General features: G+C 39.1%; 1 protein-coding gene across 3 annotated transcripts in view; it reads right to left on the reverse strand.

Annotated features, from left to right (window-relative positions):
- The window catches only part of MTHFD2L (methylenetetrahydrofolate dehydrogenase (NADP+ dependent) 2 like), a 146,286-nt gene that overhangs the window by 3,943 nt on the left and 116,995 nt on the right, over positions 1-25,348 (reverse strand). For all 3 annotated transcript variants that reach the window (XM_070458299.1, XM_070458300.1, XM_020884858.2), the window contains one exon: positions 24,368-24,493. In XM_070458299.1, the coding sequence (XP_070314400.1) occupies positions 24,368-24,493 (126 nt within the window). The remainder of the gene's footprint in view (positions 1-24,367; positions 24,494-25,348) is intronic.

Below are 25,348 nucleotides of genomic sequence, written 5' to 3' on the forward strand. Positions count from 1 at the left end.
AATAAATGTTTTTTCTGGAATTCTCTCACTTTTTCTATGATCCAACAGATGTTGGCAATTTGATCTCTAGTTCCTCTGCCTTTTCTAAATCCAGTTTGAACATCTGGAAGTTCTTGGTTCATGTACTGTTGAAGCCTGGCTTGGAGAATTTTGAGCATTACTTTGCTAGCATGTGAGATGAGTGCAATTGTGTAGTAGTCTGAACATTCTTTGGCATTGGCTTTCTTTGGGATTGGAATGAAAGCTGATTTTTTCCAGTGATTGACACGACTATGTGTAATTCCAGTTAACTATTTCTAAAATAGATGATATTAGTCTCTAAAGGGAAGACAGGATACAGACAGTTTAGCACCATCTGTTAAATTAAAACACTCTTGACAGGCTTCTCTGCCCATGGAATTCTCCAGGCAAGTATACTGTGGCAGTTAATCATTCTCTCCTCCAGGGGATCTCCCTGACTTAGGGATTGAACCCTGGTCTCCTGAATTACAGGCAGGTTCTTTACTGCCTGAGCCATCAGGAAAGCCTTGTTATAACAACAGCATCATGTACATGTGGATCATACATTCCAGTGCAAGTCTAATAAAAACATTAAAGATATTAAAATTAACTCAGCAAATACACACAGTGCTGTTCTAAGGTATGAATAAAGATTTCTTCTTCAGTGAATATACTCAAAGAAAATGATGGAGAATTTTCAGCAAGTTTTATTTAAGAATGTTCTCACACCCACAATATTACAGGTGAGTGGCTTCATGAATTGACCTGCTGGTTCAGTGTTTCACCGTGTGAATAAGAAAAATGAAGTCTTCCCAGGTAACTCTTTTAATACAGGTTAGCAGAGACAATACTTTAATGCATACTCTGACCTCATTAATCACATGCTATTTAGATATATTGCCTTTTAGAAGTTTACTCTTAGATGCTTCTACATAAATGAAATCAGTAGATGTTTTCTAAATCTTAATTAAATCTTTTGTACAATTTACATTGCCTTTTTGAAATACGGCTTGTAAAATTTGCATTTACCTTACGTGTATTAGTATATTGTAATTTTTTACTCATATGTGTGTGTGTGTGCTCAGGCATGCCTGACTCTGTGACCTCATGGACTGAAGCCTGCAAGATTGACTCTGTCCATGGGTTTTCCAGGCAAGAATACTGGAGTGTGTTGCTATTTCCTATGCCAGAGGATCTTTCCAACCCAGGGATCCAACTCACTTCTCTTATGTCTCCTGCATTGGCATGCAGATCCTTTACCACTCGCTCCACCTGGGCCTTTCTAATCATAGGAAAAGCAAAGGAATAACATTCTTTTACTTGAAGAAAAGTCCAGATAAGCTTGAAGACATCACACACCAAAAAAGCCAGCTAGTGTATATCATGAATCGTCTCATAGTATATAACAAAGAAAGGATAAGAGTATTGTGATTTGGAAGATAATATTTTGTTTTTCCAAAATGTGCCTCTATACAGGAAGCATGTCCTTTCCTGGCCGTAATTCAATCCAAAGTACTCTATTCTGCTGAAACATTAGGCTGTGTCAACAGTCAATTCACAAATCAATATGAATTCTCGGTCCTTTCTTACTTTGCTCTTGTTATTCCTTCCACCTGAAATATACTGCTACCTTATCCAAATAAACAATTCCTTATTATTCTTTTAAAGCCAATAAAATGTTACCTGTTCATAATTTTTCTCAAAAATTCTCCCCCTCAACATTAAATTAAAAGTGCTACCATCTATGTTTCCAGTCACTTTTTACCAAATTCTGTTATGAAATTTAGCACAGTGTGCTATTCCTTTAATTAGACACTGGTCCTTGGAAGGCAGAAACTGTCTTTGGGGTGATTATTGTCATTTTTAATCTTAGAACTTCTCCATGCACCGGTGAGGTATTTAGTAAGTTATGAAAACATGAAGTAAATAGTTGTTGAAATTTAAAATCTAAAATCAATTTGCAGGAATGTGTCCGTGTTTTTGACTGGATATAGACAGCATCAAAATAATTTAGTTCTAGTTAATTTACTGAAATTCTCAAGCTACATAAGTTGCTGAAGGGTGACAAACTGCATTTTTCACTTTCCAATAAGCTAACTTGATGGTATGAACAGTGCTTTCCAGGACCTTTTCTATAGGATTAGAGAAAAATGTCTTTAAAAATTGAATTAGATCTCTAGAAGAAATGTACTGTACTGCTATTATTTATACTGATAGCATGTAAAATCATATATTTGTAAAGCACTGACTTTGAAATATTAATAGATAAAAATAGAATACTATGGCATAATATGGTATATTAGTAAACTCCGGGAGTTGGTGATGGACAGGGAGGCCTGGCATGCTGCGATTCGTGGGGTCGCAAAGAGTTGGACACGACTGAGCTACTGAACTGAACTGAAGAATCAAGATCAAAGTAAATATTCAATGGAAAACAAAATGGTTTATTTCATAGTTAAAAGATAGAAGCAGACAAAATTGGGAATCCATTCTGGGTATACAATCATTTTTTTATATAATTTGGTTTTCAACTTTGACAAGTGAAGTGGCTTGAAATGATCTTTATGTAGAAAGATAGTAATAACCATAGGCAGTATCCATTGAATACTTACTACTTCCCAAGAATTATATACACATCATTTTAATAATTGATATTTAATTATCATTTCAATAGCTATAGAAAGTGTGGCTCACTGAACTTAAAATGACTTATCATTCTCCAATATGGTAGAGACGTTATTCACAGTGAGGCTTGAATCATTTTGTGCTTCCATAATTCCACCTCATCCCAATGCAACTGTATTACCATGACCTGAACAAGTGGAAAAGCTCCAAGAAAGGCTCATGTGCCCCAAATCAACTCAGTTTTCTCAAAGGGTTAAGAGGATATTAAGAAAAAAGAAACAAAAAGGGGGAAGTTCTAATATAGTAATTTACCTCCAATTTTACTATGAGTACTCAGAGTTCATCATCTTTGAATTATGTCAGCACTTAAATTTCAGCTGGCTTAGCAGTCTGAGTTGCTTTCTTTCTTGGGTGAAATTCAGATCAGATAAACCACTGGTCTGCTCAGGTGTTATGACCCTCCTCTTTGAAATTGTTTTTCACAACATGCTTACTATTGCATTCTTTTGCTAAAAAAGTGAGGCTTGAGATGGAGGAATAGGGAATGAGAATACGCTGTCACATGAAATAATACCTGCCTGAAATGTGTAGCTCTATGTCTTCTGTCCTGCACACTTTATTATGGTAACCAACATATATCTATCCTGTCCTATCACTTCATAGAATCAAGATTATGTGATGGGTCTTCACCTGTCCTGGGTGAAGACTTCTCTGGATCTCCATGAGCATTTAGTTGTATCAACAGAGCCTTGTAAATTATCACTAGGCAGAAGTTTATGACATCACTGTGAACACATGTGGTTTTATTCAAATACTTATTTCAGATATTTTTATCTTTGACATAACTAGGCAGGTATGAAAATGGAATTAGTACAGAGCCATGAGAGGCAGACTGTGTTGAATTTGATTTTAAAAAATATAAGATTTCTATTGTTTTTGATTTGATTTTAATTAGGATCTATATCTGAGAAAGAACTGCTAAGTTTTGATGCTGCTGGCTAATGTTAATTTATTCTTTTCTATTTACATAAGGACCAGGATATGAAAGTAAGTGATTTCTCAAGAAAAATGAGGAATTATCACTGGCAAATGCCAATGGGTACAGATTTCAATGCTTAAAAGAAATTCTCTTAGTCTAATTACTTTGCATAACTATTTCAAGGCTGTCCTAAGTGACATGTTTGTGAGAAAGAGCTAAGTTCAATACCTGTCTGATGCTCTGAAAAGCATTTTCCCCAATCATGTTTGAGAAAGAGTAAGTTAACAAGCATTACATCACCAGAATAACTTCTCATTGACTGGTCTTTCCCTGAGGGCAAATAGGGTTTGCACCTGTTTGCAGAAGATGATGCTATTAAAGATTAATCCTATTATGTGTGAGAAAAGGTATTCTATGTGCTCCATTGAGAAGAATTACAGACGAATTTTAAGGCAATAATTTCATTCATAAACCTATTTACTGTGCGGGAGTATGTTTGTGTTTTAAGGAAGATACTAAAATTCTGTACATATGGGAATCAGGAATTAGATCTTGATTGATATTGATGCTTTCATGAGAGACTTTTGAACAGATGTCACAAAACCATGATTAGATTAAATTTCATAAGGTCAACATGATTTTAGAGTTACTGAAACTGACAATGGAGGCAAGTAAAATAATCCTCAAATCCTGTTGTTACTTGTATGGAACTTACTTTAGGGAATGAGATTTACATGGAAATGACTTGATGATTTTAAAGCAGTTTCCTAAAAATAAGAATATTATGAGGAAAGGTGACAAATCATCATGATAATTTTATCTGAATGACTTCTTTCTAAACTGTTGACTGCAAAATATATTCTATAATTTCCTTTAAAATAATGCCTATCAGCAAAATTCAGACATTAGAGAGTGTGTTCAGTTGTTTAGAAATAAAAGAGCAAAGAGCTCACGGATTAAAATCAGTCATTCTGGACACAAGATTTGCCTTTGTACATACTATTCTCTTTGACATACCATTCCTGCACTTCTCCATCCAATGAATATTTATTCTTCCTTTTCAGATCTGGCTAAATGCTACTTTCTTTGTGGTGCTTGTTAACTCCCCAACTACATTAACTATTCATTTATTGATCCATGAAATTTACTAGCATGATTTTCAATTTGTTATCACAGAGTATGTTGGAATCTCCTGAGAACTGTAGTCAAACTAGATATGCCTCCTTCCACCTCATGATTCCAGTACGCACCACTGAGAATCTTTGCTGAAATGAGAGAAGTTTCTAATGAGGGTAGGGAATATTATACATATAAACATAGGTGGAAGAGATTTAAATGTGGTTAAAATCCACTGCTTCAATGAAGGTTACTTCATGTGGTGGCCTCTGACTTTCCAGTCAAGTCCCAGCCACCCCCAGTGTAACACCTGAATGTCTCATTGGTCAAAGCAAGTCACATGGTCAAGTTCGTCACATGGTCAAGTTCAAATTTAAAGGCTTAGACTAGGAAAAATTGCCAAGTCACATTGCCAAGAGAATGTGCCCATGAGGCAAGAAAATATATATAGTCATTTTTTATAATCTACTGTAATAAGTCTCTTGGATTTCAGTCTCTACATTACTAGCTATATAACCTGCTGCCAGATTTATTCTTTAAAACATAGATTAGATCATTTCAGCTTATAAACATTTGATGAATTTTGACTGTCTTTAGCCACCTGGCTAGCTGAGTTGGTAGACTGCCTTTAGGATAAAATATAAATTCTTTGTCATGTCAGCTAGGATCTTTTATGATCCAGCCCTTCATCCTTGCCTTGCAGTATTTCCAAACCATTGCATGTTTTCTGAATTCCATTATTCACTGTTCCAAAACATGCTAAAAACTCCCCAGAGAGATTTACCAAAAAAGTTTCTTGAGAAAGACAGCCATTGTCATTATCCCTTGGAACTTATAGTCTAGTTGGGAGATTTATATTATAAATATAACTACCTACATAATAATTGAGCTAAGGCTTGAAATGTTCTACAAACAAAATGCTTACTGCACTGTGACTGTATTGGGAGGACCTAACTGAGGTTGAGCATATGAGTATCTCTGCCAAGTCCAGAAATCAGAGGATGAACCAAACTTTTCCAGGTGAAATGGAGAGGTAGGGAAAAAACTGTGTTCTTGATTGGGGAATGATGTTTATGATGAGGTAGAAATAAGATTTCCCCCAGGCAGAAACTGGCATGAATTCTTTGAAACACTGAAAGAATGTCAGTGGGGCTGACATGTAGAAGTGAAGGGAAGAGTTTCAGGAGATGACAGGGAGGAGTCTAGCTCATATAGAGCCTAGCAGATAATGATACAAATTTGGGGCATTAACCTAAGAGCACTGGTTAAGTATTTTATTTTTATTTATTGACATATAGTTGATTTACAATGTGTTAATCACTTCTGTACAGTAATACATTTATATATACTTTTTTTATACAGTCTTTTCCATTATGGATTATCATAGGATATTGAATACAGTTCTCTGTGCTATATACAGTAGGACCTTGTTGTTTATAATGTATTTTTAAAACTTTGAAAAAAACTATTCTTATGCAGGATAAGTCAAATGGGGAAAACTGCCTATTCTGTGTATATTTTTCTAATGGGATGAGCTTATAATCTGGGTCAGAGAAATGAGAACACCAAGGAAGCTACATAAAGGTAAACTTGCTAAGATGGGAATAAATTCTGGTTCTTGTGAGAGCACTTCAAAGAGGAACAGAAATCAAACTGGGGTCAGAGAATATTTGTAAAGTGACAGAAAAGCTTCAGGATTTTATGAATGTCTGAGGGAGTAAGAAAGAAGGAAAAAATGCAGTGCAGGTGCCGGGAATAATAAAAGCAAAGGAGCTCTGGACCTGACAATGAAGCTGATGCAATGGAGGAGTTCAGAAAAGTGCGTTATGACCGAAGCGCACGGTGCAAGCGGAGAGGAGGCAGAGAAGAGGCCAGGAAGGCCATGGGCTGCATGGCCGAGAAGTGAAGGGTCAGGGCGCTCGTGTGGGGTGATGGCAGCTGCAGTTACTGTGCTCAAGATGAATAAGCTTTTGAAAAAGTGTCTTTTGCAAATAAACCTAGGCATTTATGTATATAAGAATAACCAGCTTTTCAAAATGAGAAATTGGAGAGAAAAATGTATGGTGGTTTAGTCACTAAGTCGTGTCTGACTCTTGTGACCCCATGGACGGTAGCCTGCCAGGCTCCTCTGTCCATGGGATTTTTCAGGCGAGAATACTAGAGTGGATTGGCATTTCCTTCTCCAGGGGATCTTCTCCATCCAGGGATCGAATCCCAATCTCCTGCATTGCAGGCAGATTCTTTGTATGGCTAAATAATTTTCATAATTATTATGATTAATTTAATTAAATATTAAATTAAAATAAAGGAGATATCCAAGTTTTATTTTCATAAAGTTTTAGGTTCTTGAATGCTATTCAATTATTTTTCAAGAAATCCCTTTTCAGCATGAAATTTGTATCTAATCTGCTATTCTTCCTTATCTCCAATATGTAGACATCTACTCTTTATCATGTAATGGGTTTCAATTTTCTAAAGGGAAGAATTAACGCAGGTTTACCTGGCTTGACATAATTTCCATCATGTCTTACTTGATGGAAACCATCTTTCAGTTTGAAGGTAAGAAGAATAAGTATGGAACAGAAGTTATTCATATTTAAAATTTGAGGTAATGACAGGGATGATGAAAGAAACCAGGTGTTCAGATTAGGTGTGTGCCTTAAAAAAAAAACCAGGGGTGACACATGGTCACAAGGTGTGGAAATATTGCTAATAAAGGACACTTATAGCGACATAAGGGACATCAAAATGCCTTTTAATAATTAAGGTAAGAATAAAGGAAGAAGCTGAAGGCTTAACATTCAGAAAACTAAGATCATGGCATCTGGTCCCATCACCTCATGGGAAATAGATGGGGAGACAGTGGAAACAGTGTCAGACTATATTTTGGGGGGGACTCCAAAATCACTGCAGATGGTGACTGCAGGCATGAAATTAAAAGACGCTTACTCCTTGGAAGGACAGTTATGACCAACCTAGAGAGCATATTAAAAAGCAGAGACATTACTTTGCCAACAAAGGTCCATCTAGTCAAGGCTATGGTTTTTCCAGTAGTCATGTATGAATGTGAGAGATGGACTGTGAAGAAAGTTGAGTGCCGAAAAATTGATGCTTTTGAACTATGGTGTTGGAGAAGACTCTTGAGAGTCCCTTGGACTGCAAGGAGATCCAACCAGTCCATCCTAAAGGAGATCAGTCCTAGGTGTTCATTGGAAGGACTGATGCTGAAGCTGAAACTCCAATACTTTGGCCACCTCATGCGAAGAGTTGACTCGTTGGAAAAGACCCTGATGCTGGGAGGGATTGGGGGCAGGAGGAGAAGGGGATGACAGAGGATGAGATGGTTAGATGGCATCACCGACTCGATGGACATGGGTTTGGGTAGACTCTGGCAGTTGGTGATGGACAGGGAGGCCTGGCATGCTGCGATTCATGGGGTTGCAAAGAGTCAGACACAACTGAGTGACTGAACTGAACTGAACTGAAAGGAAGACGTGTGTAATCGTTAACCTTTTGGCACCAGCAACCCATGCTTCATGACAAGGTGTCTTTGGCTTGTGTGTTGTGTGTCATTATTTCCTCTGGAAACTTTACTTTCCCAGGTTTTCAGGACCTGGGTTAAATAATCCAGACTTTCATCTTAAATACTTTGTTAGGAAGACTCACTAATTTTAAGCAGATAGGGAATTTCTATTGCTATATGATGTGTGTGCTCATTCGCTCAGTAGTGTCCAACTCTGTGTGACTCTGCTCGCCAGGCTCCCCTGTCCATGGGACTTTCCAGGTAAGACTACTGGAGAGGGTTGCCATTTCCTACTCCAGGGGATCTTCCCAACTCAGGGATATTGAATCCATGTCTCTTGTGTCTCCTGCATTGGCAGGCAGATTCTTTATCACTGCGCCATCTAGGAAGCACCATAGTATGTGATATACTACTCCAAAGTTCCTGAATAATGGAATTTACATATATACCTAAATAGAGTTAATTTTACTAATACAGTTTGGAAATTGTATATTCTAGTTAAGTCAAATAATATATTTATGCTTTATAAACCTATTCTTGGGTAGAAGAGAAAGAATTGATATATTAAATTCCCACAGTGCTATTTTATTTCTATTTGCATTTTGTCCATTTCTCTGTCTCTTGCAAAGAAGTACTCTGTGGCCCATATCAGATTTCCAGCAATGTTACAACTGACTTTTCAAACCAACTCCCTTCCCTAAAAGAAAAAGGAATGATTCTTTATTTGTAGCAACCAGCAGTAGAAGGAAAATTCCTCCTTCCCTTCATGTGAGTTTCTGTCTCCTCCTATACATGCGTAATTGTCTAAATTAAATGCTTAGAGATTTCCCCTTGCTTCTAAATGCAGACCATTTAGAAGCATGACCTCCCAAACATATCCGCTGTAATGAAGGGAAGACAAGCTTCAGGAAAATGAAGTAGGTAAATAACAACCAGAAAAACCTGACTTGCGTAAGACTGGAGAAATAGTATGACTCAGGAGATAATATGGAAAACACTCCACTTTCTCATATGGTTGATACAAAAAATGAGAGCATGATGAGCCAGAGAGAGAGGAAAGGGCTCCTTGACAAGGGAATGGCTCGTCACTGGATTCTTGTGAGGCAACAGGGAATCAGGTGCCCCAGAGGCAATTCACCATGCTTCCTCTGGCATTCCTCTAGCTGCCTGACTCCTGGGGTTTCTACAAGCTATTTTTTTCAATATATACTAAGATATTCATTATTATGGCACCCAGTGGAATATTAATGGAACAGACAGGATTAATACCCTACTAGGGACAAGAATATGAGACTTTGGTCATATTTTTATAAGTTTTTTCTTACAAAGACTTCCCTCAGCTATTTATTAAACTGGGTAAGGTGGCTAAGTCTTTTCTTTCTTCTTCTTCTTTTTTTTTTTTTTGCTTTATCTGCTTTTCTCATTATGTTAAACCAAATCTATACTCACACCAGTATTCTTGCCTGGAGAATTCCATGGACAAGGAGCCTGGTGGGCTATAGCCCATGGGATCACAAAGAGTCAAACACAGCTGACTAACTAGAGAGATGCCAAGAGAAATACAGATGTGAATATCTAAAACTACCACTCACAACTCAGAAGGCCTTAAATGGAGTCAAATAACAAATTAATCACCTGATCAAAATTTGAAATTGTTTTCAACAAACTCTGTGAACCACCAGAGGAACCTCCTCTCTGACCGTGAATAGTGTCAGCCATAATGCTAGTTTCCATTTTGGTGAGCAGGAGTAAGGATCTCCGCTAGGATATTTCTAGTACTCTGTCAACATGACTAAAATATCTTCCTTTCATGACTTCCTTTATAAAAAAATTATCATTTACTCTTGTCATTCTCCCCAATCCTTTTTCTTCCCTCTGCAATCCTTTTATCTCAAGCCTCTGAACATTTGTACAGCAGAGTGGCAAATCTATAAACCTAGATAGGCTGTTTGGAGTATCCTCAAAAATCACTGGCACTGTCTTGATCCCAGTAGTCTACCATAATCAACCCGAGACACTAGGACATAAAATTTCCTTCCTATAGATATTTTTATTTTAAAAAGACCTGAGAAACAACTTCAAAAAAACCTCACACTTAAGTATAAAAGAAGAAGGATTTCAGGGGCATCAAGCATTTCTGTTTTGGTTGACAGCCTTTTATGCTTCAACTTAACTCTTCTCCATATGTGTGTGTGCTCAGTCATGACTTTGTGACCCCATGGACTATAGCCCCACCATGCTCCTCTGTCCATTGAATTTTCCAGGCAAGAATACTGGAGTGGGTTGCCATTTCTTACTCCAGGGGCTCTTCCCTACCCAGAGATGGAACCCTAGTCTCTTGTGTTTCTTGCATTGGCAGGCTGATTATTTACCACTGTTGCCACCGGGAAAGTCCAACTCTTCTCCACATAGGTAAAGCATTTAATGTCAAATATGTTCTACCAAAGGCTGACCTGATTTCAAAGACCTAGACTTTAAGCATCTTGCCCATGTTGTAAACAACAAGGTGGCAGTTGGCTTAATGGTAGCAATCTCATTGTGAACATCAGTGGTTCTACCTGTTTTCTGAAATGACAGGTTGGCACGATGACCACTGTGTTAGTAATAGTCTCTCTAACAGAGACTTTTGCCAGTTTCCATCAGATCTTTCAAAATGACTGGAAGAGATCACCTCTGGGCTACAGTGTTCAGTTCAGTTCACTTCAGTTGCTCAGTCATGTCCAGCTCTTTGCGATCCCATGGACTGCAGCACGCCAGGCCTCATGTCCGTCACCAACTCCCGGAGTTGACCCAAACTCATGTCCATTGAGTTGGTGATGCCATCCAACCATTTCATCCTCTGGCATCCCCTTCTCCTCCTGCCTTCAATCTTTCCCAGCACCAGGGTCTTTGCAAATGAGTCAGTTCTTCACATCAGGTGGCCAAAGAACTGGAGTTTCAGCTTCAGCATCAGTCCTTCCAATGAATATTCAGAATTGATTTCCTTTAGGATGGACTGGTTGGATCTCCTTGCAGTCCAAGGGACTCTCAAGAGTTTTCTCCAACACCACAGTTCAAAAGCATCAATTCTTCAGTGCTCAGTGTTCTTTATGGTCCAACTCTCACATCCATATATGACCACTGGAAAAACCATAGCTTTGACTAGATGGACCATTGTTGACAAAGTAATGTCTCTGCTTTTTAATATCCTGTATAGCTTGGTCATAACTTTTCTTCCAAGGAGCAAGCGCCTTTTAATTTCATGGCTGCAGTCACCATCTGCAGTGATTTTGGAGCCCCCAAAAATAAAGTCTGCCACTGTTCCCACTGTTTCCCCATCTATTGGCCATAGAGTTATGGGAACAGATGCCATGATCTTAATTTTCTGAATGTCGACTTTTAACCAACTTTTTCACTCTCCTCTTTCACTTTCGTCAAAAGTCTCTTTAGTTCTTCTTCAGTTTCTGCCATAAGGGTGGTGCCATCTGCATGTCTGAGGTTATTGATATTTCTCCTGGCAATCTTGATTCCAGCTCAATGTTTCATCCAGTCCAGCATTCCTCATTATGTACTCTGCATGTAAGTTAAATAAACAGGGTGACAATAAACAGCCTTGACATACTCCTTTCCCTATTTGAAACCAGTCTGTTGTTCCATGTCCAGTTCTAACTGTTGCTTCTTTACCTGCATCCAGATTTCTCAGGAGGAAGGTCAGGTTTTCTGGTATTCCCATCTCTTGAAGAACTTTCCAGTTTGTTGTGACCCACATAGTCAAAGGTTTTGGCATAGTCAATAAAGTCAAAGTAAATGTTTTTCTGGAACTCTCTCGCTTTTTCGATGATCCAACAGATGTTGGCAATTTGGTCTCTGGTTCCTCTGCCTTTTCTAAATGCAGCTTGAACATCTGGGATTTCACGGTTCACGTACTGTTGAAGTCTCACTTGGAAAATTTTGAGCATTACCTTGCTCACCTGTGAGATGAGTGCAATTATGCAGTATACTTTGAACATTCTTTGACATTGCCTTTCTTTGGGATTGGAATGAAAACTAACCTTTTCCAATCCTGTGGCTACTGTTGAGTTTTCCAAATTTGCTGGCATATTGAGTGCAGCACTTGCACGGCATCATCTTTCAGGATTTGAAATAGCTCAACTGGAATTCCATCACATCCACTAGCTTTGTTCATAGTGATCCTTCCTAAGGCCCACTTGACTTCACATTCCAGGATGTCTGGCTCTAGGTGAGTGATCACACCATTGTAGTTATCTGTGTCATGAAGTTCTTCTTTGTATAGTTCTTCTGTGTATTCTTGCCACCTCTTCTTAATATCTTCTGCTTCTTTAGGTTCATACCATTTCTGCCCTTTATTGTGCCCATCTTTGCATGAAATATTCCCTTGATATCTCTAATTTTCTTGAAGAGATCTCTAGTCTTTCCTATTCTATTGTTTTCCTGTTTCTTTTCATTGATCACTGAGAAAGGCTTTCTTATCTCTCCTTGCTATTCTTTGGGACTCTGCATTCAAATGGGTATCTTTCTTTTCCTCCTATGCTTTTTGCTTCTCTTCTTTTCACAGCTATTTGTAAGTCCTCTTCAGACAACCATTTTGCCTTTTTGCATTTCTTCTTCTTGAGGATGGTCTTGATCACTGCCTTCTGTACAGTGTCATGAACCTCCATCTATAGCTCATCAGGCACTCTGTCTATCAGTTCTAATTCCTTGAATCTATTTGTCACTTCCACTGTATAATTGTAGGGATTTGATTTAGGTTATACCCAAATGGTCTAGTGGTTTTCCCTACTTTCTTCAATTTAAGTCTGAATTTAGCAATAAGGAGCTCAAGATCTGAGCCACCGTCAGCTCCTGGTCTTGTTTTTGCTGACTGTATAGAACTTCTTCATCTTTGGCTGCAAAGAATATAATCAATCTGATTTCAGTACTGACCACCTGGTATGTCCATGTGTAGAGTCTTCTCTTGTGTTGTTGGAAGAGGGTGTTTGCTATGACCAGTGCAATCTCTTTGCAAAATTCTCAGGACCTTTTAGGAAAAGATTAAGTCATGAGAGTTCCAACTTTCAGTACTCTTAAAAAAAAAATTCAGGGAGCTATCATGCTTTTTGTGACATGTAAAGATACAGTGAAAAATTAGCTGTCTATAACTCAGAATGGGGTTCTCACCAGAACCTGAGTATGATGACACTCTGATTTTAGACTCTGATTTTAGTTCTGGACACTGTAAGAAATACATATTTGTTCTTATGCCACCTAGCCTTTGATAATTTGTCATAGCAGCCCAAACTGACTAAGACATACATCATCAAATTAAATGATTAACACAAAAAACTCAGATTAATTTTGGTTCTTTATAATATCACCACAGATTAATAGTTCTTCAAAGTGATTCATTCCAAAATAGTTTTATTTCCTTAGAAACTGGTAACATGCTCTTACTCTCCCAGCTTTAGAACATACATTTGAGAGTAAGTAGTACCAAAACTGGCTTACCAGGTGGCACTAGTGGTAAAGTACCTGCTTGCCAATGCAGGAGACCCTAGAGACCCAGGTTCAATCCCTGGAGTGGGATGATCCCTTGAAGGAGGGCATGGCAACCCACTCTACTATTCTTGCCTGGAGAATCCCATGGACAGAGGAGCTTGGTGAGCTAGAATCCACAGGGTCACAAAGAGTTGGACATGACTGAAGCAACCTAGCACGCACACACAGTACCAAAGCCACTTCCAAAAAATGGCTACTTTGACATATAATCTAGAGAATATAGGGCTTCCCTGATGGTTCAGATGGTAAAGAGTCTGCCTGCAATGCAGGAGACCCAGGTTCAATCCCTAGGTTGGGAAGATACCCTGGAGAAGGGCATGGCCACCCACTCCAGTATTCTTACTGGAGAATTCCAGGGACAGAGGAGCCTGGTGGGCTGCAGTCCATGAGGGTGCAAAGAGTAGGACATGACTAAGAGGCTAACACACACTAGAGAATATCTGTGAGAACAGGGTCTTGGTCTATCTGTGTGTGCCAAATCCCTGGTACCTTGAAGGTGTGTTGAGTGAGAAGTATGCACTGAGAAAACCAATGTATGATTCAGTGGATGTATCACTACTGCATCTAGATTGCTGTAGATTAATAATGTGTCAGATGCCACCGTCAGTGGGAGCTTTTGTTCCCATTCAGGCAACTAAAAGGAATTATTTCTGTAATGTAAGAGTAACACTAGAGATTTATAAGTTATCCTGGATTATCATGCAAATGACCATTGATATGACTGAGAAGGTTGAGATCTGGTATGGGATGAAGATACAAAAGAAATGGAGGACAGGAAGCTTACATCACAGAGGCATACAATTTAGTAGGGAGCAACTAAATCAAAGTGCAAGGCAATACAGGATTAAGAACAAAAAGAGTCGGGCAGATTGAGATCTACTATGGGAGTCTGGAGAAGATGGGGACTATTGGGTGACATCAGATCTGACTGGAAGAGAGCTGAGGTCAGAAAAGTAATGAGGAGCTGAGTGGTAATTGAAAGGTGAAATCACATATTTCCAGGTTAGTGCTGTAGTGGGAATGGAGAGAAAGGCTGAATAATGTGCACACTCACAAACACACACATACACAGTTTTCTGCCAGGTATTATGCTCAGGAAGTCTCATACATTAGCTCATGTGAGGTGATTATTTCATTTAATCTTTATAACAACTCTATAAGATAGGTATTATTATCTCAGTTTTTTGGATGATAAAATCAAGTCTCAGAGAGGTGAAGTGATTTGCCAAGATCCTAATTGTTTTAAGCAACAGAGCTAGAATTCAAACCTAAATCAGTCTAACTCCAAATCATAGCCTTATATAAAATATTGTACACAACATAAAAACGGCATGGAGTAAAAGGTAACTCTCAGGTTTTGAATGTAGAGTACTATGCATAAATAAGACATCTAGGAGCACCTATAGTAAAAGAAGAGAAAATATAGATGAAAAGCTGCTTTAAAAGGCACTTCAGGAGTTTTAATTCCTTTATAGTAGCTTCTTATAAGAACAGTACCTTCTGTGTAATTCTGGACCCTCTTCTGTCCTCATATTTTGACTACTGCGTTCGAATTTTGAGGAATAATTCTGACCAGATGCAGTCCCAAATTATAGGGTTCTTTTTGCTCTAGGAGAGATTTGTCTAGTGGAGATTCTTTTGAAGAGTGCATGGTAAGGCTATAACTATTTGGACCAAATCACAATTGTTTAGAATATCATACTTTCCTTATTCAACAAACAATGTTGGATCGCTTATTGAGTACATAAGGCCTTTGGAATCTTTCCTCCTTCCTTTTGATCTGCTGTTCCCTTCCCATGGAAAGAGCCCCATTTTTTTCCTGCCCACTCTCTGCCCTATATACACATAAATAGATGAAATCCACTGATCATTTCAGACTCATCTCAAAAGAATACCTTTCCTCCTGCCTATTTGAGAACTCTTAGAGTCATAAATAATTCTCCTCTTTCTTTTATATCTAATCACTTAGCCAATCATTCTAACTCTCCTTTTAAATTTTATCTACCATCTAACTACCTCTTAATACTTTCAACCATTACCACCTGGGTCCACACCCCATCTTGGATAATTTCTTACCTGGATAATTACAATGGGTTCTTAACAGGTACCCTATTTATATCCTCACCTCTCTAGGGCTGATTTGTCATTCAAAAAACCAGGATGATCTTGTTAAATGCAAAAAATGCATAAGTATCCTACAATGGCTTTGGCGCAAATCCTCCAGTGGGTTTCCACTGCACTTAGAATAAAATTCAAATTCCTTTCCACGGTCTGTAAGGCCATTCATGATGTGGTATCCCTGCTGCTTCCTCTTTATTCCCAGCATCCTTCCCCTTTTTTATTTTGTCCCCAGTTACAGTGACCTTCCTCAGCTCACCAAAACGAGCAGGCACACTGCACCTCAAGGTTTTTACACTGCTCATCCATGTGTCTGGACTGTTCCTGCCCCATATATCCACATGGCTCTCCACTTAACTTTGTTCAGATCAGCAGTTAGCCTGCTGTGACCACTCTTTCTCAACAATCTAAGGCCATACATCTCTAGCCCTGCCCCCATCTTGTTTGATTCTTGTAACATTAAATACTGCCTAATATAGTGTATTATATATTTATCACCTGTCTTCTCCAACCAGAATGTAAGCTCTTTGTAGGGAAGGACTTTGCCTGTGTCAGTCACTGTGGCATCCCAAGTGCCCATAGCAATGCCTGACACTTAGCGTCCCCACCCCCTTGCATCCCACCCCCAGCCCCTCTGTGGCCTCCAGGGATTCCAGAGAGGCCCCTGAGCACCTCTCCCGTTCCCACCATCCTCCTCGGCATTTTTTAGAAAGGGCTGTTGTGAGGAGCCAGAGAAGCACCTAGGCCTCTACTGTGCAGAGAATTATGGGCCAGAGAGAAATCGCTGACAGGGGCTGGACTTGACTGGTGTATCCCCTCCACCGCTGGAGGTGTCCTGTTCCTGGGGTAGGTTAAGAAAAGAGTGAGTTACAGACCTAGGAATGGACAGACAGACTGATCCAGCATCTGACATTCTCTTTCCTCTTACTGTCCCAAGGTGGCTGGGCTAGATGCCCCCTTTTCCCTCTCTCTCTAGGACCACCCCACTCCTCACCTACAAATCCCTCCTCAAGTTCATGCACAGACTCCACCATGAAAACTGTTTTCCCTGGTACCTTATGGAGTTGGTGCTGGCCCTGTCTCCCTCTGTGACCTACAGAGCAAGCTAACTCAGCTCCAGAAGGGCACTTGGCCCCATTGCCTTCCCAGACTCTCCATTCATCTATTGAGGGACGCTTAGGTTATTGTCATATCTTGGCTCTTTTGAGTAAAACTACATTAAACAAGACATATCTTTTCTGTATCCTATTTTTGTCTCCTTTGGATAAGAGAAGTGGGATTGATGGATCATAAATCAGTAGTGTTGATTTAGTGTAGTTGATACTATATATAACAATGAAATCTGAAAGTGAAATAATGAAAACTACCCTGTTCACTATAGCTTCATAAAACAATAAAATACTTAGGAATAAACTTAACCAAGGAAATGAAATATCTATATAACGAAAACTGCAAGACTTTGATGAAAGAAATTGAAGAAGACACAAATAATAAATGGAAAGGTATTCCATGTTCATGGATTAGAAGAAATAATATTTTTTAAATGTCTATGAGCTTCCCTCGTGGCTGAGCTGGTAAAGAATCCGCCTGCAATGTGGGAGACCTGGGTTCGATTCCTGGGTTGGGAAGATCCCCTGGAGAAGGGAAAGGCTACCCACTATAGTATTCTGGCCTAGAGAATTCCATGGACTGTATAGTCCATGGGGTCGCAAAGAGTTGGACACGACTGAGTGACTTTCACTTCACTTCACATGCTACCCAAAGCCATCAATATATTTGATTTAATCTCTATCAAAATTCCAATGGCATTTTTCACAGAAACAGAAAAAAAAAAAAATCTTAAAATTTGTATGGAAACACAAAGGCCCTAAATAGCTAAAGCAGTCCTGAGAACAAAGGTGAAGGACCCATTTCAAACAATATTTTGTGCTTGTGCTGTTGTGTCCAACTCTTTGCAACCCCATGGACTATAGCCCACCAGGCTTCTCTGTCTGGAATTTTCCAGGCAAGAATACTGGAGTGGGTTGCCATTTCTTCCTCCAGGGAATATTCCTGACCCAAGGATCGAACCTGTGTCTCTTTCATCTCCTATATTAGCAGACAGATTCTTTACCACTGAGTCACCTGGGAAGCAAACAATATATAAAGCTATAACAATGAAAGCAGTAAAACAGACACATAGACCAGTGAAAGAGAATTGAGAACTCAGAAATAAATCCCCTACATAGGGTCAGCTAACATTTGACAAGGGTATCAAGAACACTTCATTAGAAAAGGAAAATCTCTTTAAAAAATGATACTGGGGAAACTGGATAAACACACGAAGAAAAATGAAATTGGGGCTCTAGCTCACAGCACTCTTTTGTGAGTTAATTTTTGTATTAACTTAAAATGGATTAAAGTCTATTTAATACCTCATACCATAGAACTCCTAGAAGAAAACACAGGGAAGAAACTCTTAACATTGGTCTTAGCAGTAGGTTTTTGGCTATGACATCAAAGCACAAACAACAAAAGTAAAAGTCAACAAGTGGGACAACATCAAACTAAAATGCACCAGCACAGAAAAAGTAACAACAAAATGAAAGGGCAACCTACGAATGGGGGGAAATACTTGCAAACCACATACTGGATAAGACTTTAATAACCAAAACAGATGAAGAACTCATACAACTCAATAGCAAAAAAACCCTCAAACAACCCAATTAGGAAATTGGCCAAGGAACTGAACGGACATGTTTTCCAAAGAAAATGTACAAGTGACCAACAGGTACATAAAATGTTGCTCAATCATCAGAGAAATGCAAATCAAAACCACAGTGAGATATCACCTCACATTTGTCAGAATGGCTACTGTCAAAAAGACAAGAAATAACAAGTGGTAGAGAAGATCTGGAGAAAAAGGGAACACTTTTGCACTGTAGGTGTGAATGTAAATTGGTACAAACATTGCTGAAAACACGCTGGAGTTCCTCAAAAAATTAAAAATAGATCCAGCAATCCCACTCCTGGGTATATATCCACAGGCAGGTTCTAACAGCAGGTAACTCATCTTTCCTGGCTGGGCATACACACAAAAATCTTAGTCCTTGAACGAGGGGAAACATGTAGGCTTCTCTTTCTCAATCATCAGAATAAGTGGTAAGAAAGCCTTCTTATGTGAACAGTGGAAAGAAACAGAAGAAAACAAGAGAATGGGAAAGACTAGAGATCTTGTCAAGAAAATTGGAGATACCAAGGAACATTTCATGCAAAGATGGGCACAATGAAGGACAGAAACAGCAAGGATCTAACAGAAGCAGAAGAGATTAAGAAGAGATGGCAAGAATACACAGAATAATTATACAAAAAAGGTCTTAATGACCTGGATAACCTTGACAGTGTGGTCACTCACCTAGAGTCAGATATCCTGGAGTGTGAAGTCAAGTGGGCCTTAGGAAGAATTACTAAAAGAACAAAGCTAGTGGAGAAGATGGAATTCCAGCTGAGCTATTTCAAATCCTAAAAGATGATGTTGCAAAAGTGCTGCACTCAATATGCCAGTCAGCAAATTTGGAAACTCAGCAGTGGCCACAGGATTGGAAAAGGTCAGGTTTCATTCCAATCCCAAAGAAGGGCAATACCAAAGAATGTTCAAACTGCCATAGAATTGCACTCACTTCACATGCTCAAAATCCTTCAAGCTATGCTTCAGCAGTACATGAACCGAGAAATTCCAGATGTATAAGCTGGGTTTTAAAAAAACAGAGAAACCAGAGGTCAGATTGCCAACATCCACTGACCACAGAAAAAACAGCAGAATTCCAGAAAAACATCCACTTCTGCTTCAGTGACTATGCTAAAACCTCTAACTATGTGGATCACAACAAACTGGAAAATTCTTCAAGAGATGGGAATACCAGACCATCTTACCTATCTCCTAAGAAGTCTGTTTGCAGGGTAAGAAGGAACAGTTAAAACCAGACAAGGAACAAGTTTTATTAAAGGCAAAATGAGGACTGTAGCCCAAGAGCTATTTCAGATAGCTCTGAGAAACTGCTCCACAGAGTTTGGGGAAAGGTCAGTGATTTTGGTGAAGGGGAAGTACATGTAATCAGGCACTTATATTTTGCTGAAAGTTGATGCTAGTCTCCTAAAAATTACTGCTAGTCACGAGGAGCAGATGTCACCATGAAGGGTTTTAATGCTTTTCTAGACACGAGGAGATGCAAGAATTGGGCTCATAAAATCTTCTGAAAATCTCTAGCTGAAGACCTGTTCTGCCAGTTTTTCCCAGATCACACAGTGCCTCATTTCTATCTCCACCCTGAACTCCTTTCAGGGAATGTTGAAGGTCAGCAGCTGCAGCAGCTCATGATTTAATCCTTGTGGAGGCAGATGGCTAGTGCCAGTGTGTAGTTGGCATAACAATATCTACCTTATAGGGTTATCATAATAACTGAATCAAACTTAAACAATACATGCTTGTAGGGTTATTCATATGTAAAAGGATGAGAACAATACCTAGTACCCTGTAAGCACTTCACAAACACTGGCTATGAAAGCACAGAAATAAGAGCAGGAAACCCTAGTGGGTGAAGGAAGATGCAGTTTAGAGGAAAGTATATCTAAACCCAAAGAAAAATCTGACCTCAAAGTCAAAAGGAAATATTCAGGGTGTTTTTATGTTCTCTTTTGTCAAGAACTATAGCGAGTGTGATGCAACCTTCATGTTGTATTTGACATAAAGTATCAGTCTTCTTAGAGAGAAACCTGATTTTAAAATGAAGTCAAAACATCTAATAATGAAGCAGAATACATACAGACATGTATTTTCTTAGAAAATAGACTAAATGGCACCTGGTTCTATAAATCATTGAATTTGTAAAATAATCTGCAATTATTTACATATTTCCAGTAATACCTAAAGAGGGTTGTGGATGAAATTATTCTTTAAAAATCATTCCCACTGAAGTAATCTACTTGAAGTAGGTCATCCTGTTTCCTTTATTAGTGAGCCAAGATTTCTGCAAGGACCATTTACTTCAGCTCTGCATTTTACCTGTATCTGGTTTATCTGTCTTGGCTATAGTTATAGTGAAACTTTCATCGATACTCACAAATCAGCCACAATTTCCCTGTGGCAATTTACAGCTGACTGCTACCTATAAGTTTTGCAGCAGAACCCACGTGAAAGTCCCTCCCTCTCAGCTGCGGGATCATCCCTCACCTCAGGTTAAGTCCTGATGAACAATCTGAAGAGCAGCATGTCAAAACCTATCACTTGCGTGCTCCTCTGGGTGACTGAGTCATGGCCTCACCGGTAAGGCCTTCTTCACCAAGTCCAGGTCTTAGGGCTCTGGCTCCATGAACCAGCAGGGCGACAAGAGCAATATTACAAATCACATAGGCGTGTTTTATGTTAGGATCAGAAAAACCTGACTTTCTGAAAGTTTCTGTGCTTTTACTCAGTCTCATGGCAACACTCAGCTGAATGTCCAGGATGCACCAAGTGTTAGAGCTGGAAGGACTGCCATCACTGCTGCAACTGATAACAACATTGCTGGTCAGTTCAGTTCAGTCGCTCAGTCGTGTCCGACTCTTTGTGACCCCATGAATCGCAGCACGCCAGGCCTTCCTTGTCCATCACCAACTCCCGGAGTTTACTCAAACTCATGTCCATCGAGTTGGTGATGCCATCCAGCCATCTCATCCTCTGTCATCCCCTTCTCCTCCTGCCCCCCAATCCCTCCCAGCATCAGGGTCTTTTCCAATGAGTCAACTCTTCGCATCAGGTGGCCAAAGTATTGGAGTTTCAGCTTTAGCATCAGTCCTTCCAATGAACACCCAGGACTGGTTGGATCTCCTTGCAGTCCAAGGGCCAGAGAGGTTGCTAAGTTAATGGGTTGCAATACTAGGTCTCAGAGCACCTCTTCAGTCTCTCAGCCCAGTGCTCTTCCTTATATCTTAGTCTCTCATGGTCATGTCCTTTTTTGTTTCATTATATAGTTAGATATGCATAACTGTAATTTAATAGATACTACCAAGAGATTGTATATCTATATGTGACAGTGTATGCACCCACCCTGAAATGCTCATTTTTTAAAAATGTTTTTCATAAAATCTGAATTGAATGAAATATCATATAGGAGAAGGGTCTTATAACTGCCAACTGCCAGCTAGGTAAGCTTGCGCCACAAGCACAGTCAAGGTTGTGAGCTGTGTTTAACACCCTGCTTTCTTGCGTTGAGCTGGTTGTCACGTGCTGTCGATGCCATCTGGATGCATCATAAGTTTGTGGTGATTTTGCAATAAACACATAGTAACTATAATGTAACCCAGAAGCAGAATGACTGTAAAAAAAATAAATAAATAAGGTCAACTTTTAAAATGAAATCTATCCTTACCTGAAATTTCAAGTTGAGAAATTCAAATATATTATTGATATCTGACATTAGTGATTGAACATGAAAAATTAAATAAAGAAAAGAGGTCATTTCCTAAAGAGGTCAGTATGGACATACACATGCACACAGACACACATGTTCACTTGGAGAGTCACCTTGCTAGGTTTGCAGGGCTCCATGAATGACAGCCTGTGAGGGCAGCAGTTGATAAAGTTCATCTGTACTTTGCTCTCTTCATCATCCTGTCTCCAGAGTTTTTGTCTTCAGGTTTCCCTTTTCTTTTTAGCACCCAGCTTAGCATTCCTACTTGGATCTGGTCCCTGATGCACCCTGGAATCTCACATTCAAGGGGCCAACACCTTACTCAGAAGGACACTTCTGAGTCTCTGCATAGTCATTTGTATTACATACCACAATAGGACTTGGGCAAACCACCAGCTAATGACCAAATTCCAACAGAAAATGTGAAGTTTGAATTATTTTTAAAAAGAGCATGATTTTTCCTTTCAATTTGTCTGTAAAGACACACTTTTAACTTAGGGAAGTTCTTGCATAACCCTGCTTTTTTGGCCAGAATGACCAATCCAATATATCAGTTCAGTTCAGTTCAGTCGCTCAGTTGTGTCCGACTCTTTGCGATCCCATGAATCGCAGCATGCCAGGCCTCCCTGTCCATCACCAACTCCAAGAGTCTACCCAAACCCCTGTCCATTGAATCAGTGATGCCATCCAGCCATCTCATCCTCTGTTGTCCCTTTCTCCTCCTGCCCCCAATCCTTCCCAGCATTAAGGTCTTTTCCAATGAGTCATCTCTTCACATGAGGTGGCCAAAGTATTGGAGTTTCAGCTTCAGCATCAGTCCTTCCAATGAACACCCAGGACTGATCTCCTTTAGGATGTACTGATTGGATCTTCTTGCAGTCCAAGGGACTCTCAACAGTGTTCTCCAGCACCACAGTTCAAAAGCATCAATTCTTCGGCACTCAGGTTTCTTCACAGTCCAACTCTCACATCCATACATGACTACTGGAAAAACCATAACCTTGACTAGACAGACCTTTGTTGGCAAAGTAATATCTCTGCTTTTAAATATGCTCTCTAAGTTGGCCATAACTTTCCTTCCAAGGAGTAATCCAATATATAAAATATTTCCTTCCAAGGAGTAATCCAATGTATAAAATATTTCTAATATGAAAATATCTCTACTTTATTATATGCATATATTATTAGACAGCTAAGATTCCTAGATTATACTGAAAAGGCCAATGCAGGTGAGTATTTGACAAAGATACTGGAAGTAAAATTGGATTAGGGGTCAGGCATCTAAAAATATATCTATCTTAGGGTTAAGTTTCTTCATCTATGCAGCAAAGGCATTGGGTTAGAATTTCTTTTGTTTCTACCCATTCACTGCTTTATCTCCTTCATTAGCCATAGTAATGTTAACCTAACTCCTCTTTCTCATCCTCTTTAAAACACAAGTGAGGGATAATGACTTGAATTATCCAGGGAACTATTTAGATCTGAAATATAGTGAAGGCTAGCAAACACATCCCAAGACGCCTTCTGGCTCTGAGAATGAATGGCTGAGTATAAAGCATGGATGATGAAGGACAGAGATACGCTCCCAACAGTCAAAACAATGCTCACTAAGAAAACTGCACTACAAGGAATTTAATCTTAAAACTAAATATTAATGATGTTATTATATTTTTCTCCCAAGAAGGAAGAGGAGGAAAAGAAGGACAGAAGGAAGGAAAGAAGGAAGGTAGGAAGGAAAGGAGTCAGGCAGAAGGAAGGAAATATGTGAGTGTCATTAAACTCTTTTCCATCAGAGGAAAGATTAATGTAATGAAACCACTGCAATGAGAAGCCTGTGCAACACAGTGAAGAGTAGCCCCTGCTCACTGCAACTAGAGAAAAGTCTGTGAAGCAACAAAGATCCAGCACAGCCAAAATAAATAATCTTAAAAAAAAATTATAAAAAGTAATGCCCCAAATAGAAAATCTCTTTTTCAACTATCAAAACATGCAAAGTTGAACCTCTGTTTTTCTTCACTCGTCAAAAGAGATGCAGTTTATTACCTTCAAAGTCCACATCTCCAACGAGTTTTGTCTTTCCTGTGATTGGGTCATGGATATAGTTGATACCAACGTCAATTACAGCGGCACCTTCCTTAACCATATCAGATGTGATCAACTTTGGGATACCTAGAAGCAAAACAGAGTTGTAAAACACTGGAAAATACTTAAACTTTGTCCTTGAGAATAACAAGGATTTATACATCTGGTATTTTTGTTGTCATGGAAAGGTAGCACATGAGGGTGTCGCTGGGTGAAATTCTGCTAGGGTTTACCCTTTCACCTTAGAGACTGCTTACAGACTTCAAATGGACCCAGCTTGAGCAGCCTCCTTTTGTATCTCATGTACTATAAATATCATGGGGAGATTATGGAGATAAAACAGGCTTCTGTTGAGGGTGAGTGTAGTGGAGTGAAAACAACTTGGAAGATGGAGGCAGAGACAAGGAAGTGAGGAGGGAAGGAGGATAAAAAATACAAAAACTGAAGATGGTACTATTCATATTTCTCAGTGTTGTGGTAAACTGCAAAGTGCCGTGCACAAAGTAGTATCTTATCACTTCCAAACATGAAAGGCTATCCTGCTTTGATTTTTTCTTGGTTTCTTTGATTATCACATCTGCATATAACTTGGAATGGTAAGAAACAGTACATTCTACTTAGTGTTTCCCTATTTGAATTTGAAAGATAGTTCTACAGAAATGTGATGTCACCATCTATTTTTTTTAACTCTTTTCAAATTTTATTTCAGGTGCAACAGTGCCAGCTAACAATGGCTAGTGCTCCCTATTTTTTTTTTTGCTATGAGTTAACAAATCATTCCTAAACTCAGTGTCTTAAACCAACAACTTATTTTTATTTCCCACAGTTGTGTGAGTTGACTGAGCTCAGCTGGATGGATCTTCCTGGGGGTCTTTCATATAAATGGGGTCAGTTAGTGGCTGCAGTTGGAGGCATCTCAACCTGTGACATTGCTGGTTGTCC

This window comes from Odocoileus virginianus, chromosome 29 (genome assembly GCF_023699985.2).
Source record: "Odocoileus virginianus isolate 20LAN1187 ecotype Illinois chromosome 29, Ovbor_1.2, whole genome shotgun sequence".
In the NCBI taxonomy this organism is placed as follows: Eukaryota; Metazoa; Chordata; class Mammalia; order Artiodactyla; family Cervidae; genus Odocoileus; species Odocoileus virginianus.